Source organism: Convolutriloba macropyga, chromosome 14 (genome assembly GCF_964194025.1).
Source record: "Convolutriloba macropyga chromosome 14, txConMacr16.3, whole genome shotgun sequence".
NCBI lineage: Eukaryota > Metazoa > Xenacoelomorpha > Acoela > Convolutidae > Convolutriloba > Convolutriloba macropyga.
The window spans coordinates 20,801,588-20,826,204 of record NC_134481.1 but is presented as its reverse complement, the minus strand read 5'-3'; the positions used below and the strand labels follow the sequence as shown (position 1 = coordinate 20,826,204).

General features: G+C 35.8%; 1 protein-coding gene across 1 annotated transcript in view; it reads left to right on the top strand.

The window, feature by feature from the left end:
* The first annotated feature begins 17,490 nt into the window (after positions 1–17,490).
* Positions 17,491–24,617, top strand: part of LOC142352879 (excitatory amino acid transporter-like) — a 44,457-nt gene continuing 37,330 nt past the window's right edge. The window contains exon 1 of the mRNA XM_075405035.1: positions 17,491–17,711. Coding sequence (XP_075261150.1) covers positions 17,491–17,711 — 221 coding nt within the window. The remainder of the gene's footprint in view (positions 17,712–24,617) is intronic.

Sequence of the window (24,617 nt, the reverse complement as noted above, 5' to 3'; positions counted from 1 at the left end):
AAAAGAACAAAATTGCGAAGTTAAAAAGTGTTTTTTATTTTGGAAAACAATTGTTTTCAAAGTGATAAAAGCCATCAGCTATCTACTAATAATAGAACATCGGACCATCTATTCGGCTCTGAAAACCAATGAAGCCGGATCATTGTACAGACAAATTCATATGACAAAAAAGACAAAGTAAAAACGACAGTTGAAGACAAAATTTAAAATTTTCATATCAATTTTTTGAGAAAGTATTGTCAAAGCCGTTGAAACCAGAATCTATATTCATACGGATTTTAATACTAATGATTTTGCCTGATTTTGAACGCCAATAATGTGATATATGAACTGTCAATAACATGATAATGTGACAAAACTAGAAAATATGATTTATTATATATATATATATATATATATATATATAGATAGATAGATAGATATTGAAATGCTGTTTTTGATAATCAATTAGTAAAGTTAGCAAAAAACGGTAAAATTTTAATTACGGAGCACCCGCAACGGATGTTGAAGTAGAAATAGCCCCCTGTTGAGTGTACAAAAACTGTGTTAGTGGTGTTTAGATTGTTTAGATGTGTACTTCCTGCAAATTTAATCAAAGTGGACTAAAGGAAATTATTTCGTGCTGTTTTTGATGAAAAAGTCTGAATTTTGAAACCTTTAGATAGAATTGTTGACAAAAATTTAAATAAAAATAGCCGACACTATTTTTATGTCTTTAATAACAAAATCAACAACACTTTCTTTTTAAAAATTAACAAATTTTAGCAAAATTAGCGAAATTTTAGTCAAAAATTCCGTAAAATCTTAATAAAATCAACGGAATTCACTCTATTTTCTAAAAAGTTTAAACCTCGATAACTCCCTGTAAAAAACGAAAATCAAAAAAAATCTTTCTATTTCCATAATCTAAGCTGGACAAGCTTTCTAATGATACCAGTCTCAACTCTCTACGATGAATATATCGATCGGTCAAAATTGTCTGCAAAAAAACCCATTTGAGTAGTTCCTCCCCCTCAACAGGGGTCGGATCAAAAGCTACTGGCAAAAACCAGATCTTGAAACGGAAAGTGCGGTACGAAATGTTGAAGCAGATAAAATCAAAAAACTCTTATTTAAAAACTTTTATATTGCCATTTGGGTTCTGTCTCTGATGCGACAATGTGAAAAGACCACAATAAAGAAAAAAACCACGAATCTGAACAGACATCCAAACATTATAAAACTTTTATCTCTCGTAGCATCAAAAGGATTGAAAGAAATCACTACCTTTCAACTGAATGCATTATATACGAGCATTTATACTTCAAATATAGTCAATGAGTTGTGACTCCAATGGTAGCATTCACAACTCTCTATGATGAATTTATCATTTTGCCAAAACTGATCAAATGAAAAAAGGCCACGCTGCTCCTCACCAATTAAGATGCGTTTGCAAGGCGAAATTTTGGGCAGATACTTCATTCTAAATGATTTTTAAAAGAGAAACAGTGAATTTCCTGTGATTATTGTCCTGAATAAGGTTCCAAACAGTGTTTTTTGGAGAAGAGTTATAATAACACTAAGTAATAAAAAAAATTGACAATAGTAAAATTATTAATAATACTGCTAATATTTGTAAATTGTAACAATAACAATTAATAATAATAATAATAATAATAAAAAAAAATAATAAGGATAATAATAATAATAATAATAATAATAATAATAATACTAATAATAATAGTAATAATAATAATAATTATTCAGTATTAATATTATTATTATTATTATTATTATTATTATTATTACTGTTATTATTATTATTATTATTTTTATTATTATTATTATTATTATTATTATTATTATTATTATTATTATTATTATTATTGTTGTTATCCCGCGTGGATTCCTTTTGTAGGATTATCTCTGTTGGAACGTTGAATGATGTTTGGTCGACTATTGTATCTGATGTATTACTTTCTAAGTCCGAATGGAGAGAATGGAAGTCCGGTTCTTGGATTATTAGAGATCGTGATAGCTCCAGTTGGAATGGAGTTTATAATATGAATTAAGGAATGATTGCTTTTTTATAAGCTTTGTGGAATATCTATGATAGGCTTTATGAATCTATGATGGATTTGAATCTGTGATAAGCTTTGTGAAAAGAATTACTTCTAACACTTTATTCGGCCACGAATCGACTTTTCGTTATGACAGTTGTTTATCGTCTGCACTTAGCAGATGTGTTAATTTGAAACCACGTTATAATACCCGCCAAATCGCAGGCGTGAAAATGAGCAACTAACATAAACTCCTTTCGGAGACAACAGTATGTACAATGCATTTAATTATATATCATAAGTGTTTATAAATACGATACTAGATACTTTTAAGTCTTTGTTGCATAGTAAGTTTTAGAAGATGCGGCTACACCGGTATCACATTGCCCCTCTGACAGAGAAATCCTGATCTAAGGGATTTCATTTAATGCAGCGAGGTCCTACTCGTTGAGGTCTGAGGTTGAGTCTGGGTTAGGCGAGGATGGAGGGGTTTTATAGACGAGTGAACTTGCTGGGCTGGATATTTTCTCCACTTGGAGTTGTTCTGGAGTGGTCTCCTTTGTTGCTTCTTTGTTGTTGGTTTGAGTTGTGAGCGTATTTGGTTCCATTTGGAGTTGCGAAGTTTTTTCCGCTTGGAGTTGTTTGATGTCAGCCTCCTGAGTGGATTCTGTTTTGTTTCTTGTGCAATCGCTCGTGTTTTGTTCCGGTTGGCATTGATTACTTTCAGACGTATCCGTTGTTCCGTGTGGCGTTGGGTCTGATGAGTTGTTAGTGAGATCGATATTTTGATTTGAAGAAGTGGATGAATCTAGGAAAATAATTTGCGGATGTTCTTGACATGGATTGTCCTTTTTTGTGTTTGGTATGATGTTGTCCTGTTTCTTTGCGTTGAATGCATAAATTTTCTCGGTTGCTATGTCAATTTTTTTTGTTGAGATCGCAAAAGTCATATCCGCTGTGTTTGTATTGGTATCGTTAATCGCTTCGTTGTCTAACGTTGTTGTTGCTATGATACTTTGCTTATTTTGCGTTTTGGGGCTTAGTGGGCTCATTTCCATGAAGTCTTGTGCATCGTTGCTAGTTATTACTTCATAAGATCGTTCATCGTGGGGGTCGGCTTCGACGTTGTAGATTTTTTTTTACTTTGGTTGTGGGACAGGGGTGTTAAAGATCAAGAATGACCTATTAGACGTATCTGTGTCCGACAATAGTGGAGTGTTTCTCCGTATGGAGTTTGGCTCTTTGCTGTTTAGGATTGCAGCCTGTTTTGCACGTTCATTGAAGTTGACTATTGGTGTGCTGTGTTTGGTCTTCGTTTTTCTGACTCCTTTTGGAGTTTTTGAGGTTGTGTATTGTTGTTGTCTTTGATTCTTTGTTGCAATTTGTATAAGTTTATCTCTTGACCATATTGTTCTTGTGTTACTGTTCTTGGTTACTGTATGGTTCTTCTTGGTTTGCTTTGTATTGGCTTTGTTACTGGTTGACTTTCTTGAAGGTCCAGGTGTGTTGGTGGATTCTTTGTTTCTTGTTTTCGCTTTTGTTGTTCCGGATACTTCGTTGATGTTGGCGGTTGAACTTGATGGTTCCGCTGGGTCCATGGTACTGTTAATTGCTTCGTGTGTTCTTTTCGTTCCTAGTGGTTGGTTCGCAGCTTTTTGCTTTTTGGCTTCGTCTAAACAGAATTTACGTATTTTTTCTTGGTTTCTTTTATATTCTCCAACCGTTTCACATGCAACCATATGAATTAATCTTGGTTTTTCGGGTATTGGCTTAGTTTCGGTTGCTATTGCAATATCGTTTTTTCGGATTACTGTGTTTTTCCGTAGTGGCGTATCTATTGTTATAATATGTGGTGTGTAGTTAGTTATAGTTCCGTCTGGGATTATAGTCCATTGTGGTGCTAAAGTATTTCTTGGTTCTTTAGTTTTTCTCGCTAAGGATTTACGCGCGACGTTTTTCTTATTATATTTTATCTTAGTTGTTTTATCTCCAATGGAGAAGTGTATTTCTGAGGGAGATATCTTACTTGGGGAGCTTCTGATTAGTGGTAAGTTTTCGGAATCGTCCGAATCTATTTGCTGTGAGGCGGAGGTGGAGTTTTCGTCTTGTTTGTACTGTATGTCGAGTTCATCCTCAGACTTCCCATCTAGTCTCCACATCTCTTCTTGTGACAATACATCGTGTTTGAGAGTTCGCTTGTCTAAACAACGACTTTTTAGTTTATGATATGATAAGTTTTTTTATCGCTGGTTTTGTTAGCATGTTTGACAGTGCTGTATTTGGCTTTCTGTCGAAATGCGCTTCAAATGGAGTTATTTTTGTAGTTCTATTAGATATAAGTCTGATGTTTTCTATTATATTTGCTAGACGTGAGCTTAAAGTTTCTGAGCTCCAGTTGGGGTCAATATCGAGTACGGCTAAGCGTCTTTTGATCGCTTGTATTAGGCGTTCGACCATTCCTGTTCCTCGGTGGTCTCCGGCTGGAGCGAGTATCAGTTTTATGTTTTTGTTTTTACAGAATATGTCAAATTCTTTAGCCTTAAAGGCTTGTGCCTGATCACATCTTATAGATCTAGGAATTCCGTGAAGTTTGCAATATTTTTCTAAGTAGTCTATCGCTGTTTCCGTATCGCAGTTGTGGAATGTTTCCGCGTGCGGGAAACGTGATAGTCTGTCTACTGTTACTAGGATGTAATTGTTTTGTGTGCTATTTTTGTATGGAATTGGTCCTGCGAAATCCATTTGGATTTCTTCGTTAGGCTCATTTAGTTTGGGTAGATCTCCCAACTGGTTTTTTGGAATGATAGGTTTTAAGTTTTTAACTTTATCAATGCAGTGTCGGCAGGCCTTGGCTTTTGCTACAATTTCGGAGTGGATATGTGGCCACCATATTAATTTGGCTAACGCTAACATTCCCACTTGCCCTGGATGTTTGTGCTGAATTGTGTCTATAACAAGTTGTTTGAGGTTTTGGGGAATTACTAATCGATTATCATATAATAAACAATTTGTCTCGGTAACCGATAAGTCTCGTCTAATGCGGAAGTAAAGCGGGTTTACTTTCTTGAGGTCGTCCCAAGTTTGTGTCTTAACTAAATCAGTGATTGGTTTGAGTTCACGTTGTGAGGCTTCTGCAAGGAATTCTTCATTAAAGACTTTGTTAAAGTTTTCTCTATATAAGGGGGTTGGTAGGTCGTTATGAGCGTCGAATAAATTTTCATGTTTGGAATGATCTAAAGGGTCAAGGCCTTTGCCTTTATTCGAATTGAACTCCGTTTGAGTGCTACAACTAGTAAATGTTTTAGAATTACTTGGTTGCTCCATTTGGGGATTTGTTGTTTTGTTAGGGGCTCGAAATCTACGTTTAATAGGGATGTTGAAAGTATCTTTGTTGGGATTACGTCTTGTAGTTATACCGACAATGTTTTTGTTAACAAGTTTGAAATTAGAGTTTGGATTTAAAGAATGAGAGTTAATATGTGACTGATTTGTAAGCGTGTTAAGGCAAAAAGCGTTGTTTGTTTTGTTGCTTGTGTGTTTTGGATTAATTACGTCATTTTCGTCTAGTTTTGTGTCTGTGTTCTGATTGGTTGAATTAATTGCTCCCTTTGGAGTGAATGAATTGTTCGCTCCATTTGGAGACAGTGAGTTTCTTGTTATGAAAAGTTTGAATTCTTCAATTGTGTTGATTACGAAGTTTTTGTCTTCCTCAGTGGGTGGAATTGCTTCTCCTGTAGGATTTTTACTTAAGTAGTCGGCGAACCCCATGTTTTTCCCGGGAACGTGTTCGACTGCGAAATGAAATGGTAGTAAACGATCTACCCATCGTGTTAATCTACTTTAATAAGTTTTGTTTCCTCTATTTTCTTTAAGTGCTGAAAGTAATGCTTGATGATCCGTTTGGAGTATGAATTCCGTACCATAAAGATAGTATTTAAAATGTTCTAACGACCAAACTACCGCTAGTAGTTCTAATTCGTTTGTGCTATATCTTGATTCGAGATTATTTAGAAATCCACTTGCGAATGCGATTTGTTTCCATAATTGACCGATTTTTTTTCAAGGCAAGCACCTAGCCCTTTTTTGCAAGCTTCGCATCTCACTCTCGTTTGTTTCGATATATCGAAATGTTTGTTTTCTGTTTTTTGTTTTATTTGAGCTTTGATGTCATTGAATGCGATTGTGTGATTGTCTTTCCAATCAAGTTTATTTTGTGATTTTGTGTTTGCTTTTGATAACAAAGGCCTTAGTGGTTCGGATATTCTTGCCAAGTTTGGTATGAGTTTTATCAGGTGGTGGATACACCCCATGAAGGATCTTAATTGTTTAAGTGTTTTTGGGTTTTCCAGATTTATGATTGCGTCACATTTTTGTTTTGTTGGTGTTACTCCATTTGGAGTGACTACAAAACCTAGCCATGTTATTTGTTCTTTCACAAATTCGCATTTTTGTAGACTGATTGCTAGATTTTCGTTATTTAGTCTTTGCATTATTTTGTCTAGTTCTTTTTTGTGATCTTCTAGTGTTCCTTTTGTGACTATGAGGATATCGTCTAAGTATGCGAATTTTGTTTTTATGTCATGTAGTGTTTTGTCTATAGTTTTTTGAAAGGTGGCTGGCATATCGGTTAGGCCATAGAATCCGTTGATGAATCTATATGTGCCTGTGGCTTTTCCACCTTTTATGTTGAAATTACAGTGTTTTTTGATGTTTTCGTCTAATTTGATTTGATTGTATGCATATTTTAGGTCAGTTTTTGAGAATAGATACTGTCCTGGTTTGTTTTTTCTTTCTGAAATGAATACTGCTACCGAATCCATAAGGTGGTTGATGCTTTGCATTTGATATTTGTTCTTATGTATGGCATCGTTTAGCTTTTTGGAGTCGAGAGCTATTTTTACTGTTTTGTCTTTCTTTACGGTTATCACCACTGGACTTATGAGTAGTTCGTCTGAACATTTGTCTAGTTAATAATTTGTTTTTCGTCGATAAGTTTTTGGAGTTCTTGTTCCACTTTGTCGAGCAGATGGAGTGGAACTCTTCTTCCTTTGTGTTGGGACGGTGTATATTGAGATTTAAATATCGATTTTGCGATGTGGTTTTTTGATCGCCCCAATCTTGTACAAAGGTGTGGTTATTTATGAAATATCCATTTTATAATGTTTTTCTCCGTTTGAATATTTGTAATTATATTAATTGTCTTACCAGGTTTTTTCTGTGCGCTGAGTGTAATCCCCAATTTGGTGAGGATATCTCTCCCCATTATATTGTTCCTTCTATTCTCCACTATTAGAACTTTGCAATCTTTAGCTGTCCATGATCCTGAATTTAGTTCGAGTGAAAGTACTCCTTTTATTTCTATATTGTTGTTTGTGAAACTTTTGTAGACTGTGGTTTCTGTATATTCTGATATTTTTGCAGTCGGGATCTCCTTTTGGAGTTTTGTTGCTATGTCGGTGTTCATGAATGACCGTGGTGAGCCCGTATCTGCTAGCCACTGTACTTTGTTTTGGGCTGTACTTGTTTCTACCCAAAATTCTCCGTATGGGTCTTTGTTGATTTCATCATTCCTCTTTTGTACGAATTCCATTGGTTGTATTATGTTAATATTCGCCCAGTCTTCGTGGAGTTCTTTTATGTACAGGGCCGCCTCTGCGTCTACGCTTTCCTCCGTGTGGTCGCTTTCTTCCGATCTTTGTTTAATGTGTTTTACTCTTCTCGTTTGTTGCTGCTTAACTTGTGGACTTGTGTTGTTCGTTGGTCCGCGTGGTGGTCGTCTTTCTGGCATTTTGGCCGTACACAATGAAGTGTAGTGTCCTAGTTTTTTGCAAATTTTGCATTGCATTTGCTTTGCGGTGCATGTTTGGAGGTGGGCCATTGAAAATGTGTTTCCACATTTCCAGCATGCTGATGATTTTTGTTGACCATATGATGTTTGTGGTCTTGCTTGTTGAGCGTAGGCCATTTGTGGTCTTATCTTGTTTTGGCGAACGTAGGAAACTGTGTTCCAGTTTGTATTTGCCTTTAAAATTTCTTGATGATTAGCCTGGCCCCTTTCTCTATTTATTGCATAATTTAGTGCCTGTTGTGGCGTTCTTACTTCTGAGAGTAGCTCCATTTGGATGTTGGAGCTTCTCATGTTTGATATAAATATGTCTTTAACGAGATCTTCTTCGAGTTTCTCGAATTTGCAGTGTGCTCCTAATTCGCGGAGTCGGCTATAGAAGGTTTCGAGGGATTCGTCTGATCTTTGCATGGCTTTGAAACACTGGAATCGGTCGAATGTTGTGTTACGGGGCCTTGTGAATGTTATAGCCAATTCGTGTACCAACTCATTAGTTGTACAACGTTCTATTCTCGTGTGTGGGTTTCTCTGGTGGTACGTTCTTGTCCCTTCTGCACCTAGGGAAAGATAGATTAGACTTTTGACCTTTAGGTCTGCCTCGTCCCACGGAATTCTGTCTATCATCGGTCCTTTCTGCTCGATTTGCTTACATTCATTTTCCCAGTCCACCTTTCTGCGTTCGTTTCGTTGTTCTCTCTGTCTTTCTTCCTCCTCGGTTTCTCCTTCTAGTGCATCTTCATATGTGGGAAGTGTTGGATAGAATAGTTCCGCTCTTGTCGGTTTTAGTTTCAACAGTTTATCAACTTGAAGGTTGTCTCTTGCCATTATGGCCATTTTCAACGTACCGAACCACGTGGTCCATTCTGTTGTGGGATTTGCTCCTGTCTCCCAGAATCCAGGGACTCCGAGCGGAGTATTGATTGCTGGCTGCGCCATGTTATCCCGCGTGGATTCCTTTTGTAGGATTATCTCTGTTGGAAAGTCGATGTTTGGTCGACTATTGTATCTGATGTATTACTTTCTAAGTCCGAATGGAGAGAAAGGAAGTCCGGTTCTTGGATTATTAGAGATCGTGATAGCTCCAGTTGGAATGGAGTTTATAATATGAATTAAGGAATGATTGCTTTTTTATAAGCTTTGTGGAATATCTATGATAGGCTTCATGAATCTATGATGGATTTGAAACTGTGATAAGCTTTGTGAAAAGAATTACTTCTAACACTTTATTCGGCCACGAATCGACTGTTCGTTATGACAGTGGTTTATCGTCTGCACTTAGCAGATGTGTTAATTTGAAACCACGTTATAATACCCGCCAAATCGCAGGCGTGAAAATGAGCAACTAACATAAACTCCTTTCGGAGACAACAGTATGTACAATGCATTTAATTATATATCATAAGTGTTTATAAATACGATACTAGATACTTTTAAGTCTTTGTTGCATAGTAAGTTTTAGACGATGCGGCTACACCGGTATCACAATTATTATTATTATTGTTATTATTTTTATTATTATTATTTTTATTTTTATTATTATCATAATTATTATTATTATTATTATTATTATTATTATTATTATTTTTATTATTATTATTTTTATTATTATTATTTTTATTATTATTATTATTATTATTATTATTATTATTATTATTATTATTATTATTATTATTATTATCAGTATTATTATTATTACTGTTAGTATTAATATTATTGTCATTATTATTATTATTATTATTATTATTATTATTATTATTATTATTTTTATTATTATTATTATTATTATTATTATTATTATTATTATTATTATTATTATTATTATTATTATAAGACTAGCAAAAAATGATAAATTTAATACTATTAATATTCAAATACTGATAATTGAATTTATTATAATAATGATAATAATTAAAACAAAAAAGACATTAACCAAAATAATACTATTATTATAATTGTTTCGGAGGAATTCCAGAAGGAACACCAAGTAGTCATGTATTGGTAGAAACTCAATCCCTAGGGATCGCAACCAAGCATCTTAACCTACTACTATAAACGCTCTTAAAAATATACATAGATATATTTACCATTCGTTGCATTTGTTCATTTATACTTCAGTTGCCCGGAACAATTTATGTTTCTTTAGTTAACAGGTACTGTCCGGTAACTAAATTAAGTTCAGTCTATTGCTCACCGCTTTAGAAAAAACGGGCATGACAACAAGAGAAAATCAGCTCAAGTTCAGTTGAAAGTAAATCGAAAAACTTCTAAATAGAGTATTTAACCGCCAGTGTTTTCCCCAGGGATCAGCATAACATGGCGCAGTCGCTTAAGTCTCCTGTTGGCGTCCCATTATATTGGGAATCCGGCACCAACCCCCCTCAAGAGTGGCTGTCATGGCTGTCCACGTTTAAACTGGCAGTCATGGCGAAGGAAAATTTACACGTAGACCAACTACTACAACTAAAGCCTACGTTAGTGGACCTCTTTTACCCCACAGTCCCATCGTATGAAGAAGTAATAGAGGGAGTGAACGAAGAAGAAACTCGCAAAAGACATAATAGTAATGAAAGACGCCGCATAGACTGGGAAAACGAGTGCAGAGCAATCCGCAACCGGGGACCATTGATCGATCGCTACACCTGGGATGAAGCAGATATCAAGGTCAAAAGACTTATGTATCTGTTCCTCGGAACAGAAGCAAGCCGAATCTACCATCAACGTAATCCCCACACACTAATTGATAGATGTTTCACAAACGAGCTCATCTACGAGTTAGGAATAACATTCACACGACCAAGAAACATAACATTTGATCGCTTCCAGCTTATCACAGTACAACAAAACTCCAACGAGAACCTCGAAACGTTCTTCACCAGATTACGCGAACTCAGCTCTTAAGCAGCCCTAGGAAACGTTGAAGAAGATTTAATAAAAGATTTCTTCATTGCGAAAATAAACAACTCCGCAATTCAGATGGAGCTGCTCTCCGAAATTCGCACAGCTGCTCAGGTGTTGAATTTTACCCTCTCACTCAAGAGAGGCCAGGAAAATCAAAGAGATTTTACGCGCTAACCCATCCAATGGGAACCAAGTAAACGCAAAAACAGAACAAAATAGCCGCCCTCAAACGCGCCCACAAACAAACTTACAACGGCAACAAACAACAAAAGAAACACAACCATGTTGCAGATGTGGAGCCCGTTTTACACAAGGACACAATATTAACTGTCCAGCAAAACAAGCACAATGTAACATCTGTAAAAAGATGGGACATTTTGCAAAACTATGTCGGTCGAAATTGCCAGAACAACCAACACCACGACCATCCCAACGACCTCCACAACAAACATACAACCAATCCCCAGGGAGTAATCAAACAAGACGTGTACGACACGTCACCGAACAAAGCCAAGAGGTAAACAAAGCAATCACAGAGGACAACGCGGAATCAATAGACCCAGAAGCAACACTCTACTTAAAAGAACTAAAAGAAGACTGGGCAAATATAAAACTGGTACAACCAAAAGTATTTCGCCCAGTAAAAAACATCATTGTGAACAAGGAACAAAATGATGAAATCTGGGTCCAAACAACTTGCAACAACTCGGAAAAGATCGACTGGCTTGCAGATACAGGATCACCTCGCAATTTTATCAACCCCACAATGGCAAACAAATTCATGACGCAAAAGCCCAACGTCAGAATCGAAAACTATAACGAGAACAAACACTATAGATGCTTTAACAATAAAGAAATAAAGATCAAAGTGGTAATCCATATGGATACCACATCCGGGAGTTGGTGCGCAAAGAGATACCCAATCCTCACAGTGGAACAAAACACGACAAATTTGATGGGACGCGACGTACTGCTAAAACTGGGCATCAGCCTACAACAAACAAAACAACAAGTAAGGCAAATCCACCATATTTCAGATGTCGAAACCGGGAAAAATATAATAAAATGGATATTTAAAAAATATCTCTATCTGTGCACACGGTTAGCCAGATCCAAAAATCACATAGCAAAATCACTATTCCGAGAAAATCATTATTCTAATCAACAAAAAGGCAGAAGAGTCCCACTGCACTTACTAGAGAAGGTAGAACAAGAAATAGACAGATTAATCAATGACAAACAAATAGTGCGATTGGAAAAATGCCCGGACGATGTCTTCATAAGCCCGGTGGTCATCACGGTAAAAAAAAGGACAAATCAGTAAAACTAGCTTTAGATTCGAAGAAACTAAACAAAGCAATACATAAAAACAAATACCAAATGCAAAGCATAGATCACCTAATCGATGCAGTAGCATTACATATTTCAGAAAGAAAAGCATCCCCAGGGATGTACTGGATCTCAAAAATTGACCTGAAATACGCCTACAGCCAGATCCCCCTAGATGAATCAATAGCCAAACACTGTAAATTTAGTATTCTGGGAGGCAGGGCTATTGGAACATATAGGTTCATAAACAGTTTTTATGGACTAACGGATATGCCGGCAACGTTTCAAAAAACAATTGACAAAACATTAGAAGGCATAAATTCAAAATTTGCATTTTTGGACGATATTCTGGTCATTACCAAGGGATCTTTGAATGAACACGAAATTGAAATAGATAAAAAAACTCACAAAATTGGATAAAGAAAACCTCGCAATAAATCTACAAAAATGCGAAAAACATGATCGAATGGTTAGGTTTCACAAAACTCCCCAGGGAACAACACCGTTAATCACAAAAACCGAAGCCATAATGAAACTAGAACACCCCAAAACATTAAAACAATTACGGTCATTTATGGGAAGCATACATCATCTAATAAAATTCATCCCGAAATTAGCAGAGCTAACAGAACCACAAAGACCACTTCTGAAAAAACAAGATAACAAAAACAAACGTCTCAATTGGAACGAAATACACTCACAAGTTTTCAAAAACATAAAACAAAAAATGAAACAAATTATTGAAAGCAAGCATTTCGATACAACAAAAGAAACGCGCAGCAAATGCGACGCTAGCAATAAAGGTCTGGGTCCAGTATTGAACATAAACATGACAATGTATGGCACACCATAACTTTCGCATGGTGTGCCATACATTGACAATACAATACTGTTACAGTACAAACGAATTAGAAGTTTTATCCGTTGTTTGGGCCGTCGAACACTTTAAACACTATCTACACGGGCAAGAATTTAAGCTATTAACCGACCATCAGGCACTTCTTTCAGCTTTAAAGGAAAACATAGGCAACAAAACATACCAAAGTCGCAAAACACGATGGTTCGATAGACTACTCCCATTTAATTTTATAATCGAACATGTCCCAGGGAAGGACATGGGATTTGCTGATTACTTAAGCAGGAACCCATCGCAACCTCCCCCGCCACCTTCGAGCGACGACACACAATTCATAAGATACACAATTAACAATTTCAAGTATATTCTGCTAAAAAATACAATCGACAAAATGAACGCAGACAATTACCAAACAAGCGATGACATCATACATAGCAAAGCGCATACAGCACAGAAAGCGAACGCTTTTTGCCAAACTCGTTACATAAATCAGTCGCTCGCTCACATTACAACTTATAAATCTTCTAACACAATTAATCCAATCCAATCCAATCCATTTAACTCATCAATTTACAAATCTTCTATCGAATCCTCTACCAAATCTTCTAATTCAAAACTTTCCATTAAATCCTCCAATTGCAAAAATTCTTTATCAAATTATAAATCATCTAAAATTAATCCTATACAGTCAAAATCTAATCCCCCAATTCCACTTTCCCCAGACACTACGCTTAATCCAACTAATTTTTCAATTACTACTCCATATTCAAAATTCCAAAAAGTTTTCGTAACAACAAGAAGCAATCCAAAAGTTGAAACCCTTTTACAACCCATTCAAAAACAAAAAAGAGCCCCGAATAAACCTAAAATCACCAGCCCGTTGAAAACATTTACATCAACTAGCACTCAAACGGAGGGGACGTCGAATAATGGCCTAGGCAGAGCCCCACTGAGAGATGACCCAAACTTTACAATCTATCCCCTAGGGAAGGAAACAAACATGCCTCAGTATAGGAAAAACCTCTGCCAGGTTTTTGGAGAAGAACTCATAGCAGAAGCGACGCAAAGGGAAAAACAATTAGCTCCAATTAGAAAACTAATTAGAGATCGGTATTGGAACACGCTGAAATCCGTTAGCCCTTACTTTTATTCCCTCAAACGTGACCTATCGGTCACTCCCTCGGGATGCATATTAAATGACAATCGATTAATGGTTCCAAAATTTTTGAAACAACTTGTGATTGACTCGCTCCACCAGACCCACCCGGGACAATTAGGAATGCTGCGCTTAGCGGACCTAATATGGTTCCCCTGTATCCATCGAGACGTGACATACAAAGCTCAATCATGCCCGGACTGCATTAAGAACGGTAAAAATTTAAAAGCAATTCAAAACAAATCACAATTAGGAGAAATACCAAAATTAAGCGAACCTAACGAAGAAATCCAAATGGATTTCAATGGTCCCTTAACATTCCGCGAACAAAAGGACGACTATTATATATTAGTCACGGTTGACCGTCCAACACGCTACCCTCACGCACAAGTGTATAAAAACTGTGATACGGAAACGGCGCTTAAATACCTTGAGGAATACTGTAATTTTCACGGCATACCACGTTCTATGAGATGTGACCAAACACAAGCTTATAAAGCGCAGGAATTCGAAATATATTGTAAAGATAAAAATATCAAACTAATACTAGCTCCGGCAGGTGATCATAGACCAACAGGAATGGTAGAACGCCTCATCCAAACGCCGAGTAGCCATAATGCAGTCAGACCCAATATGGTCTAACGCCGACTTAGCCCAAATCGTAAAAAAAAATAATCCAATCTATAAGACTCATTCCTAACTCTGTCACAAAAATAAAACCATCTGAGGCCCACTTCGGACGGCCACCTAACACGGAGCTATCGAAACGAATATCATAGTAAAACCAGACAAAACAAGGTTAATGTATAACAAATTACGATCCTTTGTTTCAGACAAGACTGAACTGAAACATCCAGCACTCCCCAGGGAAGCAATGTGGGATCTTGAACAAGATTCAGAACCGGAATTAGATATCCAGTACAAGGATGAAGAGCCATCACATAGTGCCGTCCCGATGGCATTATCACCGGACACCTCAGATTCAGAGAACGCGCCGCTGCTTAGCCACACGCGCGTTCCTGGTAGGTTTACTCCATCTAAACTACAAATAACGTTCGTTGATAAAACATCAACAATCATTTACAACAAGAAAAATATAGCTAGAAAAACTATAGCACGTAAGACTAATCCGACAACTCGAGGATCGTTAAAACCAACATGGAACATTATTCCAGATGGAACAATAACTAATTATTCACCCCACACTATAACACTCGACACAAATAATAGAAAAAACACGGTCATTAGAAATAGCGACCTAGCAATCGTAACGCAAACACTCCCAAAACCATCGGAAACAATCACTGATAACAAACGACGATTAGTACATATGGTCGCTTGCAAAACAGTTAACGAATATCACAGTAACCAACGTAAACTAAGACAATTCTATTTAGAAGAGCAAGCTGCAAGAGCCGCCCTGACCATGACAAGCCGTCCGAACCCGGTGAAAAGAGAACCCCTGCGACACTCGGAAATACTAAAGATGGCAAAAGCCAATCAAAGAAAACAGGCCAAACAAACAAAAGCTAAGCCCAACCCGAAAGGCAGAAGCAAAAAGGCTGACAACAACAGGGCAACTACATTCGCACAAAAGTCAAAGGAAGCCGCTCTAAACATAGCCAACAAACAAGGTCGGAGAAGAGAAAACTTTTGTACTCTAGTTCATCAGAGAACAAATCCTTGGCAAAAACAAACCCCAGCAAAATACAACCATCCTCAACAATAAGAACGTTCAACATCCGGGAAAGTCCCGCGGGATCCACCTTCAAGATAACAGCTTCCTCAGATGCAAATGACTTCATGAACCCTCCATCAGACCCATCAACAATCCCGGGCCCAAGTAAAGCCAGATCGACTCCAGGAGTCGACAAGATAGTAGGGCGCATTTGGAAGCACAACTCCCCCAACAAACAAGATCAAAGCGACATTCCAATCGAGGTGGTGTATTTGGACAGCACCAACTCAACGGGAAAACAATCGGAGGAGGTGGTCACTCTGGAATCCACCCCAAAACGAAGACAACTAAATACTCGAAGCTGAACCCCTAGCTACAAACGAAACCGAGGAACACGAAGGAGGCCCACCAAGCCCCATCTCGGACATCAACCCAAGAGATTTTTATGATCCATCAGTATTTTGAGGACAAAATTTTTCCCAGCGGGGGTGTGTTATGGAAGAATTCCAGAAGGAACACCAAGTAGTCATGTATTGATAGAAAATGAATCACTAGGGATCGCAACCAAGCATCTAAACCTACTACTATAAACACTCTTAAAACAATACGTAGATATATTTACCATTCGTTGCCTTTGTTCATTTATACTTCAGTTCCCCGGACCTTTTTATGTTTCTTTAGTTAACAGGTACTGTCTGGTAACTAAATTAAAATCAGTCTAACGCTCGCCGCTTTAGAAAAAGTGCGCGTGACAACAAGAGAAAATCAGCTCAAGTTCAGTTGGTAAATTGAAAAACTTCGAAATAGAGTATTTATCCGCCAGTGTTTTCTCTGGGATCAGCATAACAATTATTAATAATAAAAAAAAATAATAATGACATTGAAAATAATAATAAAAATAATAATAATAAAAGTAATAATAAAAGCAAAATTAAAAATAATAATAATATTAACAATAATCGTAATAAAAATAATAATAATACTAACAAAAAATTAACAAGAATAAATATAAAAATAATAATAATAATAATAATAATAATAATAATAAAACAATAATAATAATAATAATAATAATAATAATAATAATAATAATAATAATAATAATAATAATAATAATAATAATAGTATTGACAATAATAAAAAAAACATTAATATTATAAACACTACAAATAAAAATAATAACAATAATAAGAGTAATAATTATAATAACAGTAATTCAAATAATAATAATAATAATAATAATAAGAAGAAGAATAATAATAATAATTTTTATAGTAATAATAATAATAATAATTATTGTGGTGGCAGAGTTCACTTGGATTGAAATCAAGTTATCTAAAGTACTATTATAAACACTTCTAAACTATATTACTTATATATATATATATATATATATATATAATATATATATATATATATATATATATATATATATATATATAGAAATATTAGAACCATTTGAATACAAATTGAGTATTTACATTTACGTTACCAACTGGTGATTTTTTGTACATAAATTGATTGACAATTGGTGATTTCAATAATCAGTTCAGTGCCAACTGGTACTTCTGTCACGCTCACCTAACACGCGAAAGAAACATTGCAGTTCTGCCTGAATCACATCAATAGAAAGCTGTGAATTCAAGATTATATCTTGCTCTTTTGTCCGCGCGTTTGGTTCTACATAACATGGCGCAATCAGCAATGGCTCTCCTTCCACTTGGTGTGAATTTAAACTGGGATAAGGGACACCAACTGGAATTAGATTGGGAGAAATGCTTGGCCACAGTAAAACTGGTCATTATGGTTAAAGACAACATGCAGGCAGACAAGCTCCTTCGCACCAAACCAGAGAGGGAGGAACTAGATTATCCACAAGAGAGAACAACGAAATGTCAAAAGAAGGACATGTTGGCAAAATGTATGCATGGACAGAAGAATAAGGACCGATAGCAGCTAATACACCTTTGGAAGAAGCAGAAACAAAGGCAAAGAGCCTAATGTTTTATCACTGGGAGCAAAACCTACAAAAATCTTCCATTAACGCTTTCCCCGTACAGACCTACAAAAATGCACGATCGAATATCTACTGGAACATTTAAAAGAAGCATTCGTGCAAACACGAAACGAAACATTCGACAGATTTCAGTTTTCAAGATGCAGAAAAAAGGAGAACCATTAAAAGTATTTCTTAAAGAAGAAAGAATTAAGCAGCGTTATGCAACTGGGAACACCATTAAGAAAGCCTTGTCAAAAGTATATTCATCCAGGGAATGAATAATCACCAAATCTAAACGGAATTACTATTGGGGACAGATCACCAAGCGAAAAACTACATTGTGCACGAGCAAGAGACAGTGAACGGGAAAACCAGAAAAAGATGAAAATAACACAGTCATCTAACAGCAACATCACCCCCTGGAACGACAACGTAAAAGTCATCAAGAGATTAAACAGATCACTGTTACCACCAACTCCACCTTCGGGTCAAATACAAGACTGCAGACGATGTGGAAACAAATTTCTACCTGCGAATATAAACATTTGCCCTGCCAAAAACGAAATTTGTCGCATATGTAAGAAAATCGGGCATTTGCAAAACTATGCAAGTCAGAAATGCCAACAAGACGAAATTGAAACATACAACAGAGACGGCAAAATCAATATCCAAACAGCCAACAAAGACATATACAAAACCGATTGGCTACAAATCCAAATAAACCAGAAGTCAGAATCATGAACAAACAAAAAACGGCAGCCCAACAAGAATCAAGAGAAAAAATAATCAACCCCGAAGCAACCTGTTACATAAGATTACAAGAGAAAAGACGGAAGATTGTCAGAACGTCAATTTCATCAACTCCCTAAGTTTCACCCAAGAAAAAGTGACCACTAGGAAACAAATCAAACAGAGGCGAAATCTGGCTAAAATCAAAAATGAACAAAGAAACGGTACATTGGCTAGCAGATACAGGAAGAGATTCAACGAGTTTGTTTCATCAGCACAGAAACAGCCTGCAAATCTTCACTTGCACAACGATACACTATACCCCTCGTGGACTTAAACCCATAATGAGGAGAGACGTCTTGAAAAAATTAGGACTACACCTAACAATGTCTCCGAACGAACCAAAAGTTGAGAACAAATTACTAAATGATTCAAGCACACACCTAAGAACGTCCAAATGGATATTTAACAAATACCCTCACTTATAAACGAGATTAGGCCGCTCAAAGAATCACATAGCACGATCTCCATTTAAATCAGAGTTCCGGTCAACACCACACGGGGAAACGCATACCCTTACCCTTAACCGAAAAGGTACAAAACTAATTAACAAAATTCATAGCAGGCAAACAAATGAAAAACAGGAAAATTGTTCAGATAAACATGTCATCAGCCCCGTGGTCATAACATTAAAAGCCAATCAAACAATGAAAACAGTCTTAGATTCAAAGAACGTAAACGATGCGACACAAAAATGAACAAAATGCGATACTCAAGAACAAAAAATACCAAATGCAGAGCACAGACCATCTAATGGACAAGTTAGCAATGAAAATTAATGGAAATAAAAACATTGGAAGTCAACCTATACTTCAGAAAATAGAATTAACGCGACAAGAACATGCAGAGTCCTGAATGGACTCACTGACTTACCAGTAATTTGGAAGTAAACGGATTAAATGCAACAAGCGCATTCTTAGATGATATAATAACAATTATAAATAAAGGAGCAATAAAAAAACCACCAAAAATAAATCGACAAAACTTTAAAAAGGTTGGACGATGAAAAATAGCTATAAACCTACGCAGATGCGAGTTCGTTGTAGCAGAAATCTTTTGGTTAGCTTACAGAAAGAAATCCAAATTAATAACCCCAACCAAGAGAAAAACAGACATAATTGTCCCATTGGAAAATCCCATAACATTAACACAACTAAGACAATTCATTGGCACCATACATAACTTATTAAAATTTATACTAAACTTAGCGACACTTTCAACACCACTACGTCCACTATTATCAACGAGTACAAACACACAAACGCATTCAACAAAAATCAAAATGCAATAAAAAACAATTGTAGAAAACAAACACTTTAACATAAACAATGAAACAAGACTAAAACGCAATGCAAGTGAGTAAAGAAGAAGTAGGCGCATGCCTAGAACAAAAAAGAGAAAACGTATGGCAACCAATAGCATACGCAGGCAGATACCTCAACAAAAACGAACAAAGATACAGCACAAAAGAACTAGAACAGCTAGCAGTGGTTTGGTCATTGGAGCGTTTCAAATATTATTTACGGATCCCAATTCATCCTCCAAAGGGATCACCAAGCATTACTATCAGCATTTAAAAAAATAGAGGAAATAAAACATGTCAGAGCCGACTAACACGCTGGTTAGAGATATTATTACCATTTCATTTCAAAGTTGAACACATCACCCACAAAGATATGGGTTTGGCGAACTATTTACGTAGAAACCCAATTCGCCTCCAACTGGTGAAAACATTGACAGAAATCATTTAATTAAAACAATACAAGCATTACATTACACAATGCACTCCGCACATAGAAAAAAGAACCAATCAGAAAGCGCGAAAAAGCGCTGCACACAATGACATGAAAAATCATTTCAAACCGAGAGTATTTCAAACCAAGAGAGAACATAAACCAAAAGTATTTTTTGCTATTTACAAACTGTCGCATTCTGTTCTTTCAACTTGAAATAAAAACAAACAAATTTCAAATACACAGTTTTTTTTCAAATTTCAATTTCAAAATCAATTCAAACAATTTATACACAAACAAATTACAAATCACAAAAAAGAAATAGAACGCTTAACGAAACAGCATCAATTCAAATGAAACGAAGATATAGGGGGCCCAAAAAAAAGTCAATAAACACAGAACTTTCAACTGGAGAGATACCCCCACCAACGAACACCATAGCTATACAAACAGAAGAGATAAGCAGTCAAGGGAGAAGATGCCAACCCGTCGAATCCAAACAACATGGTAATCCAATTATTTCCGTTGTTTATGGGATTTCCCATCATACTTTATAAGGTATTCGGCGAAAATTTTAAAGCAGAGGCAACCAAAGCCGACCCCCACAGAAGAATTTGTTTACCATTATTGAAGACAAATATTGGGATATTTTGGAACATTGCAGTCGTTACTGGCACTCCCTTAAGCGAGATTTAAGAACCACTCCCTCGAGATATATCTTATTGAGGGAAAATTGTATATCCTAACACAATTGAGAAAACTCGTTATCATTTCGATTCATAGAGATCATCCTGACCAAACCAGCATGATACACTTAGTAGACATTATTTAGTTCTTAAGGATACATAGAGAGATTATCACTCTCACCAAAATGTTGCTCAACCTGCATGAAAATAGGTAAGAACTTAAAATCCATAATCTCTAAAAACATCCTTTCACAATTAACTACACCTCATGAACCAAACGAAGAAATCCAATTGGAGTTCGCCGGACCGTTATCAGAAAAAGGTCTCAAAGGTACATAAATTCTAGCATCAATAGATAGTTACTCAAGATATCCTCACAATAGAGGCACATCATTTTTGCGATGCCGAAACCGCAATCGATTTCTTAGAAAAATACGTAAAATTTCATGACTTTCCCAGAAACGTAAGATGTGACCAAGCTCAATGTTTCAAATCGAGACAATTTGAAATTTTTTGTAACGAAAACAATATAAAACTTGTATTAGCACCAGAGCAACAAGTTTGATCGAAAGCCTGATTCAAACAATAAAGAGAAGATTATTAGTACTAAACAATGAAATCAAATGGTCAAATGTAACACTTGCAGATAATATAGCTGAAATTATACAAGAATTAAGACTCATAACAACGCAACAACAAAAATCACATGATTCATGCACATTTTGGTTGAAACATCAACACACAATTTTCAGACATCCTCTTAAAAAAATCACCGAAATGTTTATCATAAAACGAGATAAACATTTTTATTTAGATAAGAAAAATCTGCGACCACCAATGTTTAATGCAGAGTCCATCTGAACTCTGGAGTATAACTCGGAACTTCAACTGAAAACCAGGTACTATGAAGAGGAGTCAGATAGAAAGTAGGCATCAGACCAATCCACCCTAAAAAAACCTAAAAAAGGACCCCAGAAACGTAAGACCATTTCTTCTACAAAGATCATACCAGATAAACTAATGATAACATTGGGCGGCAAAAAAACCACACTCATGAACAAAAAAAACAAGTAGCGCAAAAAAATAGGCATGTAAGGCACCTGAACCACACAGAACACCTACACTAGTTTGGAATATAATTAGAGATGGAACCATTACAAATTACTCCCGACAAACATCACATTAAACACTATCACCCGTCGAGACACAGTAATTTGAGAAAATGATCTAGCAATAGTCACAGAAACGAAACCAAGACTAATGCAATTCGTTGCATGTAAAACTGTTAATGAGTATAATAGAAACCAAGAAAAAAAACAATTTTTGTTAACAAAAGACAGAAAGAACAAACAGCCTCAACTTTCTGGGCCACAACCAATAACCATCGCCAACGATGAAGCGTTCTCCAAAAATGACAACTACCACCTGGAGAAACCAGGCCCGCGCTCAGCCCCAACGAAGCCGCAAACAAAGCATCAACCAAGAAAAAATCAAGCAACCAGACCATCTAAAAGACCCCTACAAAAGACAGCAAAAGACTTTGACCAAAAATTGAAAGAGGCTGCACTGGCCCAATCCAGACTGAACAAAGCAAAACAACGTCCAATACAAAAATCCCAACAATCGGTAATCCAGCTGGATACCTCCCTGCTACAACAAAACAAACCAATCGTAGTATCAGACTCGTCTCAAGGAAGTCCAATAACAGTGGATGCATCAAAGGACCTATCGATATTCGAGAACTCTACCTCGAAAACAACGCAAAAAATTGACAAGATCACCAAAGGAATCTCGAATTCCCCAAAAAAGACATAGAAAACAACGACGAACAAATAATAAGCATCATTCACGTATCATCATCAACCCCAATCAGCAACCACACACATCAACTCCCAAAAACAAAGGACACGGAGCAAGAAAAAACACCAGAGGAACGCCAAGACAAAGAAGACATTAACAACAACATACATAGAGAAGACTTCGCAGATGTGAAACGGCGCTAAGCTCAATCTCGTCTCTCAATAGAGATTATATAGTAGCATTAGACAAAATTTTCGAGTAGTCGAAAATTCCTCTAGACGAGGAAGTGTGGGGAACGAGTCCACCCGGATTGAAACCAGGTTTATGAAAGTACTATTATAAACACTACTAAACTATATGATTTTTAAAAATACATAATAGATCCATATGGATACAAACGGAGTCTTAAAGTTTGAATTGATTAGATGTTATACATCATTCGATTGACATTTGACGAATGCATTATTCAGTTCACTGCCAACCGGTTTTTCTGTCACGCTCGCCTAACACGCGAGAGAAACGTTGCAGTTCTGCCTTAATCACGGCATTAGAAAGCTGTGAATTCAGAATTAAAACTTGCTCTTTTGTTCGAATGTTCGTTTAATACTAGTAAAACAAGTAGCAAATAAACAAATACAATAATAATGCTAAGTAAAAAAAACGATAAAAGAAGGATTTCAAACAAATATAATATTTTATGAACAGGTCTACGTAGCCTCCAAAAACTTTCAATCAAGAAGAAAAGTGGAAAATAACTGGTCCGTTATTGACTCAAAAGAAGAAAACAAAGTTTATCTTAGCAGTGGTTTTGATGATTACGCACACATGGACAGTATTAAAAATTTTAATAGCAGGACCCCTTTTAGAATACCAGATCTAATAACTGGATGGATGTCCACTATCAAAATGGATGCGTGGGCCAAAAAAATACCAAAAAATTATAATCTACGTAACCGACCTCAGTGTTTTTCACTTCCCCATTTCTCGTTTGTCTTACACCATTTCATCAGTTTGTTTTTATAATATATATATATATATATTTATATATATATTATATATATATATTTATATACATATATATATATATATATATATATATATATATATATATATATATATATATATATATATATATATATATATATATATATATTATATATATATATATATTATATATAATTTGTGATTGCCATTTTGTGTAAAAAATGTGGTATATGTGTGTAAGATAGAGATAGAGAGAGAAAGAGATAGAGGGAGAGATTAAGCTGGGCATAGCTAATTTCTTTAAATATTAAACCCCAATAGAGGCAATATGCAAAAAATGTCTGGAATCATAATCGCAAAAAAAATTGCTTATTTTTTGTTGCAAATTGTGGCTGGAAAAGTCCAAACCCAAATTTTTTTGTTTCTCAGTTCTCAAAACTAACACTTCTGTGATATTTTTTAAAAATGTTTCATTATGCTCATGCACCATCAAAAATGACAAAACTTTAAAAAAAATAATTCCAAAGTTTAGTGCCAAAGTTACAGATTCAATAATCAAATCGACACCTAATTATTTAGAAAAACAAAGGCAAACTAAAAATAAACGCGAGTAACCTTAATATGTTTTTTTTTGTGATGGGGTCGGCATTTGTGTGTTTGTCTGTATAATATGTGGGGTGTTTGTGTTTGTAAGGTTTTCTCTTTCTGTGTCTTTCTAGTTTTACAATACGTATTTTTCTAGAGTGAGTTAAACAGTTTTCGTTTCCGTGTTCCAAAAAAGGCGGCATATTTTTTGGTTCAAGCAGTACAAGTAATTTTTCTCCA